The sequence below is a fragment of the Ipomoea nil genome, unplaced genomic scaffold (assembly GCF_001879475.1).
Source record: "Ipomoea nil cultivar Tokyo-kokei standard unplaced genomic scaffold, Asagao_1.1 scaffold2845, whole genome shotgun sequence".
Taxonomy (NCBI): domain Eukaryota; kingdom Viridiplantae; phylum Streptophyta; class Magnoliopsida; order Solanales; family Convolvulaceae; genus Ipomoea; species Ipomoea nil.
The window spans coordinates 3,053,683-3,069,406 of NW_017619273.1; the positions used below are offsets into that span (position 1 = coordinate 3,053,683).

Sequence of the window (15,724 nt, forward strand, 5' to 3'; positions counted from 1 at the left end):
ATAGTATCTCTAATAATGAATTGTACCTTCAATATGTATTAAAAATAAATGTACCTTGAATCATGGGTCATGATATAATGATTGAGGTAGTCCCAGCCTAAGTTAGCTCGGAAAATCTTAGGGGGTGTTTGGTTCAAGTTATATAAGATAATTAAGATTATATTTAATTGGGAATATAAGATTCGCATGTTTGGTTCAGATTATGTAATTTTTTCAGAGAATGTCACATAACTTTCATATTGAGTTTTTAGCTATGGGAAGGGAATGTGAGATACCCTCCAATTTCTTAGGTAATCTCACATTCCCTTGTCTTATTATTAATTTTGAGTTTTTGACATTTTAATCAATTTGTCTTGTTCTTATTTATATACCTTAGATTTAAACCAAACACAGGAATCTAACATTTCTAGTAATCTAACATTCCCAATAATCTAACATTGCTTAAGATAATCTAACATTCCATGAACCAAACACCACCTAGGTTCTTATTTTTTCTGGGCAATTCATGACTAAAGTCTTGATTCCCGAATGGACCTATGGTCGCCTCTTATTCAAGTTCTAAGCAATTCATCATTTATGATTTATTTATTTCTTAATTGATTGAATTTTTCAGTAGCAACAAATAAAATTGTCTAAAATTGACTAATGTTATTTCTCACTCCTAAATTGACTCCCTCATGCATCTTCCTTTATTTTTGGTATATCGTTTATGTTTTTTTTTTTTTAAAGGAGCCAAGGTGGCAATTTATTCAAAATAATGCGAGATTTGTGCTGGTGGGTTCGCATCCCAGTACATAGCTGAAGTTTGACTAACAACTGAAGTAGCTAAAGCATGTGCTAAATAGTTTTCTGATCTAGGAACAAAAACAACTAAACAAGAAAGTAAAGAATTAATTAAATTCCTGCAACCATCTATTGCGTAGCCAACATATGATCGATCGGTACTAGCTGAAGTAGTTAGATATTGTTTGACCGTTAAACAGTCCGTGAGTAGTTCCAAGCTTTCCTCTCCACGATTCTTTAGCCAAGACAAAGCTTCCTTGCATGCCAATGCTTCCGCCATAAGAGACGAGAAACAATTTGGAAGTGAAGAGACATAGGCAGAGATATATTGTCCGTTCCCATTCAAAAGAACTGCACCTACCGAGGCCGTATTCGTGGCATGGTGATAACTCGCATCCACATAACACCTGCGAGTGTGTTGCCCCGGCGTGGCCGTGACTGCATTGGTGTGCGGCGGTGCAGGGCTGCTTTCGGTTCCACGGTGCACGGCGCACCATGCTTGCATCGTGATGGTGGCCGTCCTTAGCGTCTTCTTCGGCATTGGCATATAGGCGTCCCAAACGGCATTGTTTCTTGCTCTCCAAATATGATATAAGATTGCAGCTGCATACACCAGACCATCAGTGTCCAAATTATCCAAAATCATATTAAACCATTCATTAAAAATATTCGTCTGGATAACAGGGATTGGGAGGCTAGCTTGCCCCCATACAGCCTTGGCATAGTCACACGTGACCAGGGCATGCATGGTATCTTCATATAACACTCCACACATAGCACAACTAGGCTCAATATCAACTCTCTTGTTTCGCAGATTCATAGTAGTGGGAAGAATGTCACTCAAAGCTCTCCATAGAAAGGTTTTCCATTTTGGGGGGATTTTGAGCTTCCATAGCACTTGCCATTTATTAAAGGGAGTAATCGTATTATCATACCTGCCAACAATACACTTATAACCACTTTTTACAGAATATAATCCTCTTGGGTCATCATGCCAATACCACGTGTCTTCATAATCTGGTGATATGGGAATTTTCAAAATTCTGGGTACATCTTCTGGCACAAAAATATCCGTTAAAATGGAAGTATCCCATGTCCCAGTCTCTTGGTCAATTAATCCAAAAACTCGTGCATTAACTAGTTGTGGTGGCATTTCTGTTTGAATCATTGGATTCTGCTCATCCTGCAGCCAGGGATGATCCCATATTCTCGTATCCTTGCCATTCCCTATCCTCCGCCTGACACCAGTACAAACCATGTTTTTTGCTGCCATAATACTTCGCCAACAAAAGCTTGGATTATTCCCAAGATGTGCCTCTGAGAAAGTATCTTTTGGATAATACCTGGCCTTATAAATACGTGCCACTAGGGATTCTGGCCTTGTGAGTAAACGTCATGCCTGCTTTCCCAACATTGCCAAATTAAATGCCCTGAGTTCCTTAAAACCCAAACCTCCATATTTCTTAGGGATGCACAATTTATCCCATGCCTTCCAATGTATTCCCTGATTAGTGCCTGAGTTCCACCAATACCTATTCATGGTCCTCTCAATAGAAGAAACAACATTCATAGGGAGTAAAAAAACACTCATTGAGAAGGTAGGCATAGATTGAGCCACACTTTTCAATAATATTTCCTTACCAGCCTGAGAGAGCAACTTCTTATTCCATGAACCAATTCTCTGTTTAATCTTTTCCTCAATATACGAGAAAGCTGCCTTTCGATTTCTACCAATAAAAGACGGAAGCCCCAGATATTTACCAAAATTCGGGGCTTGCAACACCCCCAGTTCCTGCGCCACCATGTCTCTGTCCTCCTCAGTAGTATTTTTGCTATAACAAATACTAGATTTATGATAGTTTACCGCTTGTCCTGACAACTTCTCATATGCCGTTAGGCATCCTTTTATCACACTTGCTTCCTGCAAATTGGCTTTAAAGAACAACAAACTGTCATCCGCAAAGAAGAGATGGGATATTGGGGGAGCTCCCCGAGCCACTCTACATCCATGAATACTATTATTCAATTGTGCCTGTTGCAACATCATAGAGAGTCCCTCTGCACAGATAATAAATAGATACGGAGACAATGGGTCCCCCTGCCTCAATCCACGAGTAGGTGTAACTGAATCAGTACGAGAGCCATTAATTAAAAATCTGTACGATACAGTAGACACGCATAACATAATTAAATCCACCCATTTTTTTATCAAAACCCATGGCCACAAGCATCCCATGTAAGAACGACCACTCCATTCGATCATATGCCTTTTCCATATCTAATTTTAGTGCAGCCCATCCAACAACACCACACTGTTTCCTGTGCAAATAATGGCCAACCTCCGATGCTATCAAGATATTATCCGTTATAAGCCTATCGGGTATAAACGCACTCTGGGAATCCGATATAATCTCATCCATCAAGGGTTTCATTCTATTAGTCATTACCTTTGCCATTACCCTATATATCACATTGCTCAACGCAATTGGCCTAAGATCAGATACTCGTTCCGGGTTTTGCTTTTTCGGGATCAATACCACATCTGTTTCATTCAGAGTTGCTGGGAAGCTACAATTATTCAAACAATTGACTATAAAGGATGACATATCCCCCCCTACCACATCCCAAAAATGTTGATAGAAGCCAGGATTCATTCCATCCGGGTCTGGTGCCTTGTCAGGATACATAGAAAAGAGAGCAGTTTTGACCTCATCGTTAGTGAACGGCCGGACTAAAGATTCATTTTGTGCCAGAGTGACACGCGGGGCAATACTATTAAAGAAATTTTCCCCATTCTCCGGGTTTCCCGAGGCAAAAATATCTTGGAAGTACTGTAAAACAATCCCCCTCATAGGCTCACCTTCCACCCAATCCCCATTATCATTCATAAGCTTATCAACATTATTTTTCTTTCTACGATGAGAGGCATACTTGTGAAAGAATTTTGTATTGGCATCGGCACCCTTGAGCCAGTGTTGCTTAGCTCGTTGTCTCCAGAATGCATCCTCCTGCGTCTCTGTTCGGCATAATCGTTCCTCCAAAGACCGGAATTCAGCTAACGAGGCTGGATCCGTTTTTCCTCTCAGACGCAGCTGCTCTTTCCGCAAACTCATAATTTTCTCTCCAAACATATGAAACCTGTCACCCCCCCACCGAGATAGCCGAGAGCCACAGAATTTTATGCAATCCTGCAGTCCACGGTCCTTTCCTTCATCCCATGCTTTTTCCACAACACTCCGGCATCCCTCATCATATAACCATGCATTCTCAAAACGGAAACCCCTCCTACTAGCCCCACCCCTCCCTACGGAGTCATGGATGCTTAGAAAGAGAGCCGAATGATCCGACTTGCGGGTTAAAAGATTAGATACTCTGGCTCCTGCAACAATCTCGCGCCACTCATCCGAGACCAACACTTTATCCAAACGTTCCTCTATCCAGTCAGCCGTTCCTTTTCCCCTCTCCCATGTAAACGGATATCCCTGCATAGCCATCTGAGATAGGCCACACTCCTCAATAGTATCCCCAAAACCGCGTAGGAGCCTATCAGGGTGTGGGTTTCCTCCTCGTTTCTCGTGCTGAAAAAGAAGGTCATTAAAATCCCCAACTACTACCCAAGGCAGGTTAGACTTGGTAGCCAAAGATCGTAACTTTCCCCATGATTCCTCACGTCTGGGTCGTTGTGCCAACCCATAAAAACCAGTCATTCGCCATTTAGGAAAGCCATGCATACTGACCTCAATATCCACATGATTATCCGAATAGCTGAGCAGACTAGCTGTATTATTTCTTCGCCACAACAACGCTATACCACCCTTCACACCATCACTATCCACACAGAAAAGACCATCAAAACCTAACTTGACTCGTAAACGTTCAGCATGTGACCGATCAACCATAGTTTCCATCAAAAAAATAAAGTCGGGTTTCTTACGGGACGCAAAGTCCAGAACTTCACGAACTGTCCGTGGATTACCCAAGCCACGACAGTTCCAACTAAGGGTACTCATTGGGTCGGGCGGGTCTGGGAACCAGAACCCGCCTGCTGCAAGTTTTTTGACTGCTCTGCCATAACAACATCTTCCTCCACACTTCCCCGCCCCCCATCATCCGTCATCTCACGGCGCCGCTTAGACACGGCCACCAGCTCTGCCTCCCTGGCGTTACCGGCCCGGCTAGCTTCCACCGGCGCTGCACCACCCGACGCCACATCCGCCGTCTGCCTCGCCACCATCTGTCGGCCGGTTGGTAATAACCAGCTCCCACCGACCGGTCGAGGACCCCGAGATCCCCCCGCCTTCAGTTCCGGCCCATACAAATATTCCTCCACCGGTAGAGCCGAATCCCTCGCTCCCCGACAGAATTTGTATGAATGTCCCAAAAGTCCACAAAAATAGCAATATGTGTGCAGGCGTTCATACTTGAAATTCACCCAGCAACTCGTCTTATCCCTTTTAATAAAATTCATACGCCTCCTCAACGGTTTGTCAACGGCCAACGAAACCCTAATTCGATGAAAAATCTTCCATGGTGCATTATCAAAACGGTCATCCGCCTTGACAAACTTCCCCAAGAAATTCCCAATCTGTTCTAATATTACGGCAGTCGCATACCCCTTCGGCAAACCATGGAGTTGTATCCATAAATCAACCGAATCAAGCTCAACATCATACGGGGACATTCCATCCGCGAACTGCTTGCATACAAAAGTGCTATTATCAAACGACCAAGGACCATCATTTAGAACACGCTGCATATCAGAACACACTGGTATATCGTTTATGTAGTATGGTACACTCTTGATACTATACCCATAGACATAAATGAAGATTCATCCTGTAACATTTCCCAAGACGACAATGATCTTGCTGAGCTACTTATAATGTCAAAACTTATCATTTGGATGAAGTGTGTCAATGATACATAAACATTGCTTGCTTTTAGGCATTGAATCGAACTATGAAGGATCTGTTACGATTTATGAATCCTTTGAGTTCAAGTATGACATTTGGGGGAAAATAGTGGTTATTGGTGGTGATTTTTGATAAATACTACATGTGATTCTCACGGGAAAAAGACAAGACATTGTTGGGCAATTATAAACTCTTCATATATTTGGAATAGTTGTAAAGTGTTAAGATTGTCTAAATAATTAAGATTACAAAGAGTAGGGAATGTTGATACCTTTGAAGAAATATATGCTTTTTCAAAAAGAATTGATGATGTATATAGGTGATTAAGACATGGGGCACTAATATCCTATGGAATCCTCCCGAAGAGATCATTCTGATGCTTAATCGCGATGCTAATGGCGTAGCTGTGAGAAGATTTTACTAAACTCTCGGGGCCTTTGGCCCTTTTCTCTACCAAAAAAAAATGATGGTTTTACAAATATAGAAATCTCGAAAGACAATTTAATACAACCCCAAGATTATCCAATTGCAACAATAGTTAATAGTATATTCCCTATTTTTTTTCCTGATACTTGTGATTTAGAATATTTAAATGGCTGTGCAATTTCAACACCAACATATATTGGATGTACTTGATGAGATCAATGAGTATATGAGTAGCTTGAATCCAACTGAGGGTATAATGTATTTTAGCTCTAGATCTGATTTTGTTTGTTAATCGGATTCTGGTTCAGATGCATTAGCCCAATTGCACACCCACAAAGTTTTTGAATAGGTTAAAATGCTCGGGGATTCCAAATTATTATCTTGCTTTAAATGTGGGGTCTTCAATCAGGCTTTCATGGAACATTGGTTATTCATTGTGTTTGTGTAATGACACGAGATTGGTTATTAGTAAATTAGGAAATCATGTTATTGAATCAAAGATTATGTCAAGAAATAATTTGGGTACTCGAATTTTGATCTCGAGATTGACATTGACTCCATCAGATCCTCAGTTGACATTTAAGTTCCAAAAGGACAATTCCATCTAATGTTATCTTATGCAATAACAATAAACAAGAGTCAAGGTGTCTTTCAAATGTTGATTATTATTGACTTTCAAATGTTGGATTACTATTGAAGAAACTTGTTTTTATACACGAACAACTGTATGTAGCTCTATCTAGGGTTATCAATCTTAAAGTTATTATTTTAAGCCAAAATGAAAAGTACTCTTATTCAAAGACAAATATTGCGTATAAGGAAGTTTTTAACAATTTGTAAAGTTTAGTATTGATGTTTAGGCTTTTAAAATCTAAGCCGAAAAGGAGTGTAGTTTAAAACTGCAAAGTTGAGCAATTAGGTTAAAACTCTGATTTGATCTTAAATTTGTAAAGCGCAGCACACAGTGATGTTAAAACTGACGTTGTAACACAAACAATCTGTAACGCAGTTCGGGCAAACAACCCTAATAATCTAATATGCAAGGCACTTCTCAATTTGAGAACTTGTCTAAATCCACTAAAAGCTCAATATTTAAAGTACACTGTTTGGAACTTGAGATTAGAATGATCTTTCCTACCAAACTATTGAAAGCTAAAACAAATGTACTACTTTCTAGGGGAATTTAGTATCTCAAAGACTCTCGTACCTCACAAGATTAATGTTGAATGCTTGATCTCTGTGATAAAGGACAATCCTTATTTATAGTAGCTACTTCTAATAGATTTGTGAATAATAATGTTATTCCTAATCAAACTAAACTAGAAGATCTTCAATAACAATTCTTCTTAGAACTACTAGTATTCTTTAATATCTATTTCTTTTAGGACAGTATTCCTTCATAGAACTGGAATCCTTTTTGCATATAACTCTGACAAGGTCTTTGAGTCAACATGATCTTTCGGCAAAAAGCAAAAAAAATTTGCAGCTTAATTCCACCGCTGACCGGTAAGAATGGCGGATTGTGAGGGGGGCAAAATGGCGGCTCTAATTCCGTGTGGGCAGAGAGCATTACAGTGGAATGCTAATCATGAATCCAACAACTTATTGTGCGACGAATTGGTGTGCGAGATACTTGTAAGACTACCCACAACAGCAGCCGTTCGATTCCAATCGGTTTGCAAGCTCTGGTATTCTCTCATCTCTTCTCCTTACTTTATTGCCCGCTTCCGTCACCATCATAACCATACAGATAATGATGATGTTCAACCAAGCAGCCTTGTTTTCCGATACGCATATCCTTGTAACTGCACCCAGTGCTGCAACCAATGCCATTCTCGCTTCCGAATCGTCTCTAACTCTTCTTTATTACGAAAGGTGTACGGAGATGAGGGTGTATTCTGTTTAAGTTATCTCCCATGTTCCCCTACACAGCTTCGATTGGAAGCCTCCTTTGCTGACTTAATCTTATGCTCTCGCCTTAGTTTCTTTACCAACAAAATCAATTATTATGTCTCCAATGCGCTCACCAGACAATGGATTGCTCTCCCTCCAGCTGCCTATCATGATGAGGCCGTCTCAATTGGGTTTTTATGTGTGGAGGATACTTCTTATCATAACAAGTTCATGGTGGTCAGGCTTCGTACGTTCTGTAGTGTTCATTGTACACCTTATTCCGGGTTTAAAGCCCAAGTCTTTTCTTCAGAGAACTGGCAATGGAGGACTTTGGTTGTTTCATCCCCTCTGAGCTTGAAGAGCCACGGAGAGAAAGCTCCTCTTGTCGCCTATAGAGGGATGCTGCATTGGCTAAACGGTGATTGTATCGTGGTGTATGATCCACTTAATACCCCGGAAAGATTCTTTCGTGTCATTGATCTTCCAATTCAAATATCCTTCAATATTTTTTACAGAAATAGTTGCTTTGGAGTAAGCCAAGGTTGTCTTCGTGTAATGAAAGTTTCGGATGAATTTACAATAGAAGTATGGGATCTGGAGGACTATGAGTCTGGGTTGTGGAATTTGGTTCACAAGGTTCACCTTACAAATCTGATCCATAATGAGTTATTTGAAAGTTTGCAGAGTGAATTGCCTTGTTTCCAAGGACTAAGTCTTCATCCTGAAAATGGGGATGTTATTTATTTACGGTTATTTAATGGGGTAGTTCTTGTCAACATGAAAAGCAAAATAATAGAGCAATTCTACCCAATAAATGAGGGGGCATTGTTTTGTTGGAGGGATGCCTTTCACCTTGTTGACCAGCCGTGGCCAACACCAGTATCGTTATTGCGGCACTAAACATATGGCAGGCTATGTATTTCTTATTTTTCTTGCTTCTTCCTTTCCAATTCAATAGTAGAAACAAACTTCTTTGTTGGTAATTAATAACTGTTTATTTCTTATCATCTTATTGCATGGCATGCATGGTTGGTTGTTTAATATATAACACTTGAAACAAACTTCCTTGGCGGTAATGTTTTTATGATAGGTTTCGTAGAGCAACTACATCAGTGATTTTTGCTCAAATTTTGAGACAAAATCATTGGACTAGTGTAAGAGGTGTTTTTTTTGAAGTTTTTACTTCTACAACATCTCAGTTTTTGTTTTTCTTTCGCTTTTCTCTTTCATTCTCCCCCTCTTTCTTATATGGTATGACAAAAACTAAATAAAATTCACAACTGATGTGGTTGCTTTTAGACATTACTTTGGTTCTGACAGGACTGTTGTTGGGTATAGTATACACGTGGGATATGTATGTTTAAACATACATGTATGTATATGGAATGGTAAATAGCAGACATTGAAACAATTAGGAGGTTAGGTTCGGAACTCAGTTTACAACTTGAAATTTGCTGCTAACTTTTTGTTTTAGCTATGAGTTATTTTGTATACGTTTTATCATATTAAAGTTATCCAATGCATTCATTTGGTTTTAATTGTGACATCTTTATTGGTATTCAAAGCCTGGATACCTCTACACATTCACACATACAATAAACTTTAGATTTACTTAATATCAGATTTAATTTCTAAGTAAAGGGGTGGGGTTAGATGGATGGGGTGTATTGAATAAGTATAGTCTAGTTATATATACTTTACAAATAATAAATCTCATGTGCAGTAGAAATGAGTTTAAAATATACATGTATAAATAATCAACATTTAATCAGTTTTACATGTTCAAATAATGAATTCTATGCACACAAATAGTAAACATTTTGTATGTCAATAATAAAGTCTCAAGTTGTTTTCATATTATTTTGTACACACTCAAATAATGATCATTATATATAAAAATAATGTATCCTATACATATAAAAATAATGTATCCTATAAATTTGTAACAATTGTGCAAGCTATGGTCCACCAAACAAGCATTGTTTCCGGCAAATTATATTGTGGATCATGGTCTACATTGTAATGTAGATCATGAATAAATGTTGGCAGAAATGTCATATAGGTGGGATCATGAGTAAATGTTGGCACATTATACCTCATAACGTGAACTTCCTTAGCTTCTATTTCAATCAGATTGTGGCTGCAACCAGTAAACGCAAGCATGTTATTTTTGTATCTACACTCAAAGGAGGTCGGTTAATTAAGTTACAGCAATATACAGATTGTCGTTATCCCTTAGTCTATTAACCAAGTTTTTTCTAAGCTCCTCAATCTCAGGTATGTATCGAAGAACCTCATAAACACATCATCCAAAACCAAAATGAAAACCAATGCCAATGTCAATGCCAATAAATGGGTTCAAAAACCACAAAAGCGGTAACATACTTATTTCACAGTCGATGGAAAAATAGATTCACTGTTTTCTAGAAAATTCGTAGAAGAAATTAACATAATCTGGAAATACGTAAAAAAAATTGAATTTTTCGTCGAAAAAAGTGACTAAACCAGCAAGTTAGATGAAAAAAATAACATGCTAGCAGTTTATTTTTATTTTATTTGTCAATGTAAGCAAATTAGATGGGTTACTTGTAAGAAACTTGCTCAAAATGCTAGATGAAAAATAATTGGGAGTATAATAGCTAAGATAGACCATATTTTAATTCATGGTGCTAGATGAACAATCAATGTTAGTACATGGGCATATTTGACCCTTCTGCCATAAATGTTTAATTTTAATTTATTAAATATTCATTTTAATGTATTAAAAATAAAGTTGAATATTTAGGATATATAATTTCTGAAGAAGGATTACAATTGCAAGAACATAGACAATAAAAATCGCGAATTGTCGCGAAATAGCATAATTTCATCGCGAATCAGGTTTTGCGACGGAATCTGTTCTGTCGTCTATTGGCTTGTCGTATTTTTGTACGTGACGAAATAATTCCGTCGCAAAATATTGCGACGGAATAAGGCATCGCAATTTGCGATGGAACTTTTTTCGTCGCACTTTTGCAACGGATATTATTCTGACGCTAATTCTGTCGCCATTTTGGAAATGAATATTTTGGCGCCATATTTTGTTTTTTCCATAGCTATTCCGTCGCATTTTGGCAACTGAATTGTTTTTTGTCGCATTTTGGCAACGGAATTATTTTCCCTATTCCTTCTTACCAAATAATGTAATTTAAATTCCCACCGAATTACAATTCTTTTCCCTCCTCCATCCCTCCAACCAAACGCCCCGTTAGTGCAACAAATATTTCGTCGCAAAACTTATATTCTGGCGTGATTCCGTTGTCTTTTTAAATTATTTTTTTAACAAATTATTTATAATTATTTTTTTTAAATAGTAATATGAACTTTTAAAATATTAATATAAAGAGTAAATTCCGTTTTTGGTCCTACTCTTATAGGGATAATTCTAATTTTATTCCACCATTATTTGCCTTGCGACATTATGACCACTGTTATTATAAGTGTTTTACTTTTAGTCCACCATTAACATTTCTGTCAGTTAACCGTGTAATTCAGGAGTATTTCCGTCATTCTATAGTTAAGCTTCCCCTTTACCATTTTCACTGGTTTTCCTTTCCCTTTCCCAACCAAATTGTATAGATTATAAATGGATATATATTTGAAACCTAATTCAAACCCCTCTTCTCCACCCTCATTTGTCTTTATACCAAAAACGCCATCTTTTAAATCCCAGTAAATCTATGGGTTCTCTTTCTGATGATCAAGAACAACTTCACAGATAACCAACCTACGTAGAGGTAAAAAAAAAATAATAATAATAATAATAATAAGCAGAATACCATTATGTAGCTAAAAGATCAAGGAGTCCTTATGTAGCTAATAATATTCCCAGTTAAATTTCGGACGAATTTTTCTACCCATAGAAAATGATAGGTCAATTGAAAAGAACAAGAAATATAACACTACTGGAAATTATGGAATTTCCGACCACCTGAAAATGATCTTAAATCAAGTCGAAAGCCTTGTTCCGACCACTTTTGATATCCGGAAAAACCTTTGTTGCTATTTCCGACCACTTTTTGGTTTCAACTTGATTTAAGATCACTTTCAGGTGGTCAGAAATTTCATAATTTCCAGTAGTGTAAGCAGAAAGAGGAGTAGTTCGTCGGCCTGATCCCAGTAAATTCAAACATGAGGCAAGAAAAACAAGAATAGATTCCTATAAATTTCTATAATTATATTGGTTGAGACTTGAGAGTTTCTAGGGTAATGAGAAGAGTATGAGTTGTATCAACCATCAAGAACAATTAACCTACTTCAAGTCTTCAACGTACAAAGCTCAAGTTGGCATGCACGCACCAACCGAAGATTAGATGTTGTGAAGATTGTAATTGGTTGTAGTGGCCGATTGCCTTGTGTACAAACCCCATATAAAATCTTGGTGAACAATCTTGTGAATTGGACTGACGTGACGTAGGAAAAGTGCTTCGAACTGCGTGAAGAATTCCTGTGTACTTGGTTTTATTTCTTGTCTTTATTTTGTTATTTAATTTCTCAAAATGACTTAATTAATTGGTACGGTATTTCTTAATCTAAAATCAAGTAGAACTATTAGAAGTAACTTGCATTCAAGATTCACGGCAATTTTTCAAATACATTTACATAAAACCTTACCTTCAATTTCTTCTTCAATCGTCTCAAGTGCATGTATTTGTTTTGACGTATCCCTCTCTTTTGTTTTCTTCTTGTATTTCTCTTTGTTTTTCCTTTACCGTTCTTTTTACGTCTAAAACAGCCGCAGCAGCAACATAATTTCGACCAACAATTGCAAGTTTTACTGGGCCATAGAGGCCGGAGACGATTGCTTTTTTTTTTTTTTTTTTTTTTTAAATTTATTTTTAGTTTATTTTAATTAATTATTATTTTTTAAATAGTTTAAATTAGGTGACCGGTAAGAAATGGAAAAAACCTGTAAATTGGACAAAATGCTTGAAATGGATTAGTTTAAAGACTCAATTGTAACTTTTTTAGTTTAATGGTCTAATTGTATTATTATGTGCAGTTCGATTACCTATTTGACCCTTATGCCTACTATATAATATACAAGAACGAAGCTTTTGTGATTTCTTTCATCTCCTAAAAAGATTTTATTTTTATTTTAAATAAGAATTTTCTTTTTCCATCCAAAGAAAACCATAATTGAATTAAATGTATAGATTTTTAAGGCTATCACTAGACATAAGATATTTTTATATTTAACGACATGAAGATATTAGACACCGGCCGGCTTTGGGTTTCTGGTTCATTCTCAATTTCCGTGTTTATGTTTCAAATTTGAACACGACTAGCTTCTTCAGTGACCCCCCTCAACTAACTTAAGACGTTTGGTCCAACCTTGTCTACGTTCATGTGTTACCCGCCACAATTTTTAGTATCACAAATGTTGACTCATAGTGTTTTGTCAAAGTTGTGCAAAAAGAATTCCAGTTCTATAAAGAATATCAGTCATAAGAGGAATAGCTAATTAATGAAGAATACTAGTTCTAAAGGGAATTGTTATTGAAGTTTTTCTAGTTCTAGTTTGATTAATAATAGCTTTGTTATTCACGAATATGTTAGGAGTAGTTACTATAAATAGGGATTGCCCTTTATTGTAGAACTCAAGCATTCAACATTAATCTTGTGAGGTACGAGAGTCTTTGAGAATAGGATACTAAATTCCCCTAGAAAGTAGTACATGTGTTTAGGTTCCAAACAGTGTAATCTCAGGTGGTACGAGAGTCTTTGGTAGGAAAGATCATTCTATTGTGTAATCTCAGGTTCCAAACAGTGTACTTTAAATATTGAGCTTTTAGTGGATTTAGACAAGTTCTCAAATTGAGAAGTGCCTCACAGATTAGGGTTGTTTGCCCGAACTGCGTTACAGATCGTTTGTGTTACAACATCAGTTTCAACATCACTGTCTGCTGCGCTTTACAAATTTTCAATTGGTATCAGAGCCAAACTGCTTAAGTTACTAGCAGGATCCTAATGGAGTTTCCCAGAGAATGACTATCTAACACAAAAGGGATACAGTGCTATGAGTGCAAAGGGTTTGGACACATCCAGTCAGAATGTCCAACATACTTTAAAAGGAAGAACAAGACATACATGACAACATTAAGGGATGACTCAGACAGTGAAGAAGACACCAACACCAATTTCGTAGCATTCACCTCAAATCATGAAAATAACAATGGAGAAGATATACAAGAATTACTAGAGGCATATACTCAACTACATGCCAAATGAGAATAAATCATCAAAATAAATCTAGATCTCATGGAAGAAAATCAGTTTCTAAAAGATGAAAAAGATAGAGGAGAAAAACGCCTTAAAGATACTCAGAATGAATTAATGGAGTCGAAAGGCAGAGAGGCCAAACTGTTACAAGAGATCAAGGAACTAACTGAGAGGCCTAGATCTCCAAATCCAGCATCCAATGAAAGTCATTCTTCTGAAATTCCTGAAGTGTCGCAACATCACTTCCTTCTGTGTCATTTTTTCTTTAATTTTTATTGATTTGAGCCGTTGATCTAAATTTGATCAACAGCTCAGATCTAACCGCACAACCGCACGGGAAGCTATACTCGCACATGAACCCTTCCCTATATATATATATATATATATATATATATATATATATATATATATATATATATATATATATATATATATATATATATATATATATATATATATATATATATATATAAAAGCCCAAGAGAGCTAGGCCTATAATGGGTAGAAAAAATGACGGTTAAATTTTTTAATCAAATGAATGGCTCAGATTGATCAGATTTTAATTTTTCCTTAAGATTTCCTAATTTATCCTTAATGAATATGATTTTCCGTTAACTTTTCCGTTAAATATTATCTTTTCCGTTAATTTCTGTTAGTTCACCGTTAACTTACTCATTGATTTCAACAAGAAAGGTCTTGGGTTCGAACCTCATCCCAATCACAGTTGGCATAATTAGTAATCTATTTTACTCTTATTAAATTAAATACTCCGTAATAATTTAGTAGCTATAACAAAAAATAATACATATGCTTTCTTTAATTTAGAATTATGTATCTACAATGTCTTTATTCAAAAAAAAATTATTCATTATCTATAAATTAAATAAAAGAAATAATTTCATTAGTTATATTGTATTTATTTTTCTCCAATATAAAAATTCTTTACATTCAAATTCATCAATTGATTATATTCGCTACATTGTCCCTACAATGCTTTATTTAAAAAAAATTATTCATTATCAATAAATTAATTAAGAGAAATAATTTTATTAGTTATATTGTCTTTATATTTCTCCAATGTAAAAATTCTTTACATTCAAATTCATCAATTGATTATATTCACTACATTGTCTATTATCTTTTTCGTGCACTATTTTTTAATTAAAGATCAAAGTTATAATACAAAATAATGTTATATATTTATTTACCAAGTATTTTATTAATACCATGAAAAATTAAAAAAAAATATAATTAATAAAGCCAATCATATTAACTACTTTGAGGGATTTGTTGACAAAGAGAGTATTCAAATCACACAACAAATTGAAGTGAGAACTACCTCGCAATGTCATTGTTTGACAATCAGCACTTAGCGGTTAGCGTTAGCGGATTATATTAGCGAATTTGACCAGCGAATTATATCAATGGTTGGTAAAAATATATTTGAA

At 36.4% G+C, this 15,724-nt stretch overlaps 2 protein-coding genes across 2 annotated transcripts; one reads left to right on the forward strand and one right to left on the reverse strand.

The window, feature by feature from the left end:
* Window positions 1-745: 745 nt before the first annotated feature.
* Window positions 746-2,056, reverse strand: LOC109159832. The gene has a single exon (XM_019307944.1). It carries the CDS (start codon window positions 2,054-2,056, stop codon window positions 746-748), a length of 1,311 nt encoding a protein of 436 aa, XP_019163489.1.
* Window positions 2,057-7,634: 5,578 nt separating this feature from the next.
* On the forward strand, window positions 7,635-8,915 carry LOC109159833. Its single transcript, XM_019307945.1, has one exon. It carries the CDS (start codon window positions 7,635-7,637, stop codon window positions 8,913-8,915), a length of 1,281 nt encoding a protein of 426 aa, XP_019163490.1.
* The last annotated feature ends 6,809 nt before the right edge of the window (window positions 8,916-15,724 follow it).

Excerpts from the sequence above, each read along its gene's own strand:
- LOC109159832 (XM_019307944.1), bottom strand. The coding sequence starts at position 2,056 with ATGGCAGCAAAAAACATGGTTTGTACTGGTGTCAGGCGGAGGATAGGG.
- LOC109159833 (XM_019307945.1), top strand. The coding sequence starts at position 7,635 with ATGGCGGATTGTGAGGGGGGCAAAATGGCGGCTCTAATTCCGTGTGGG.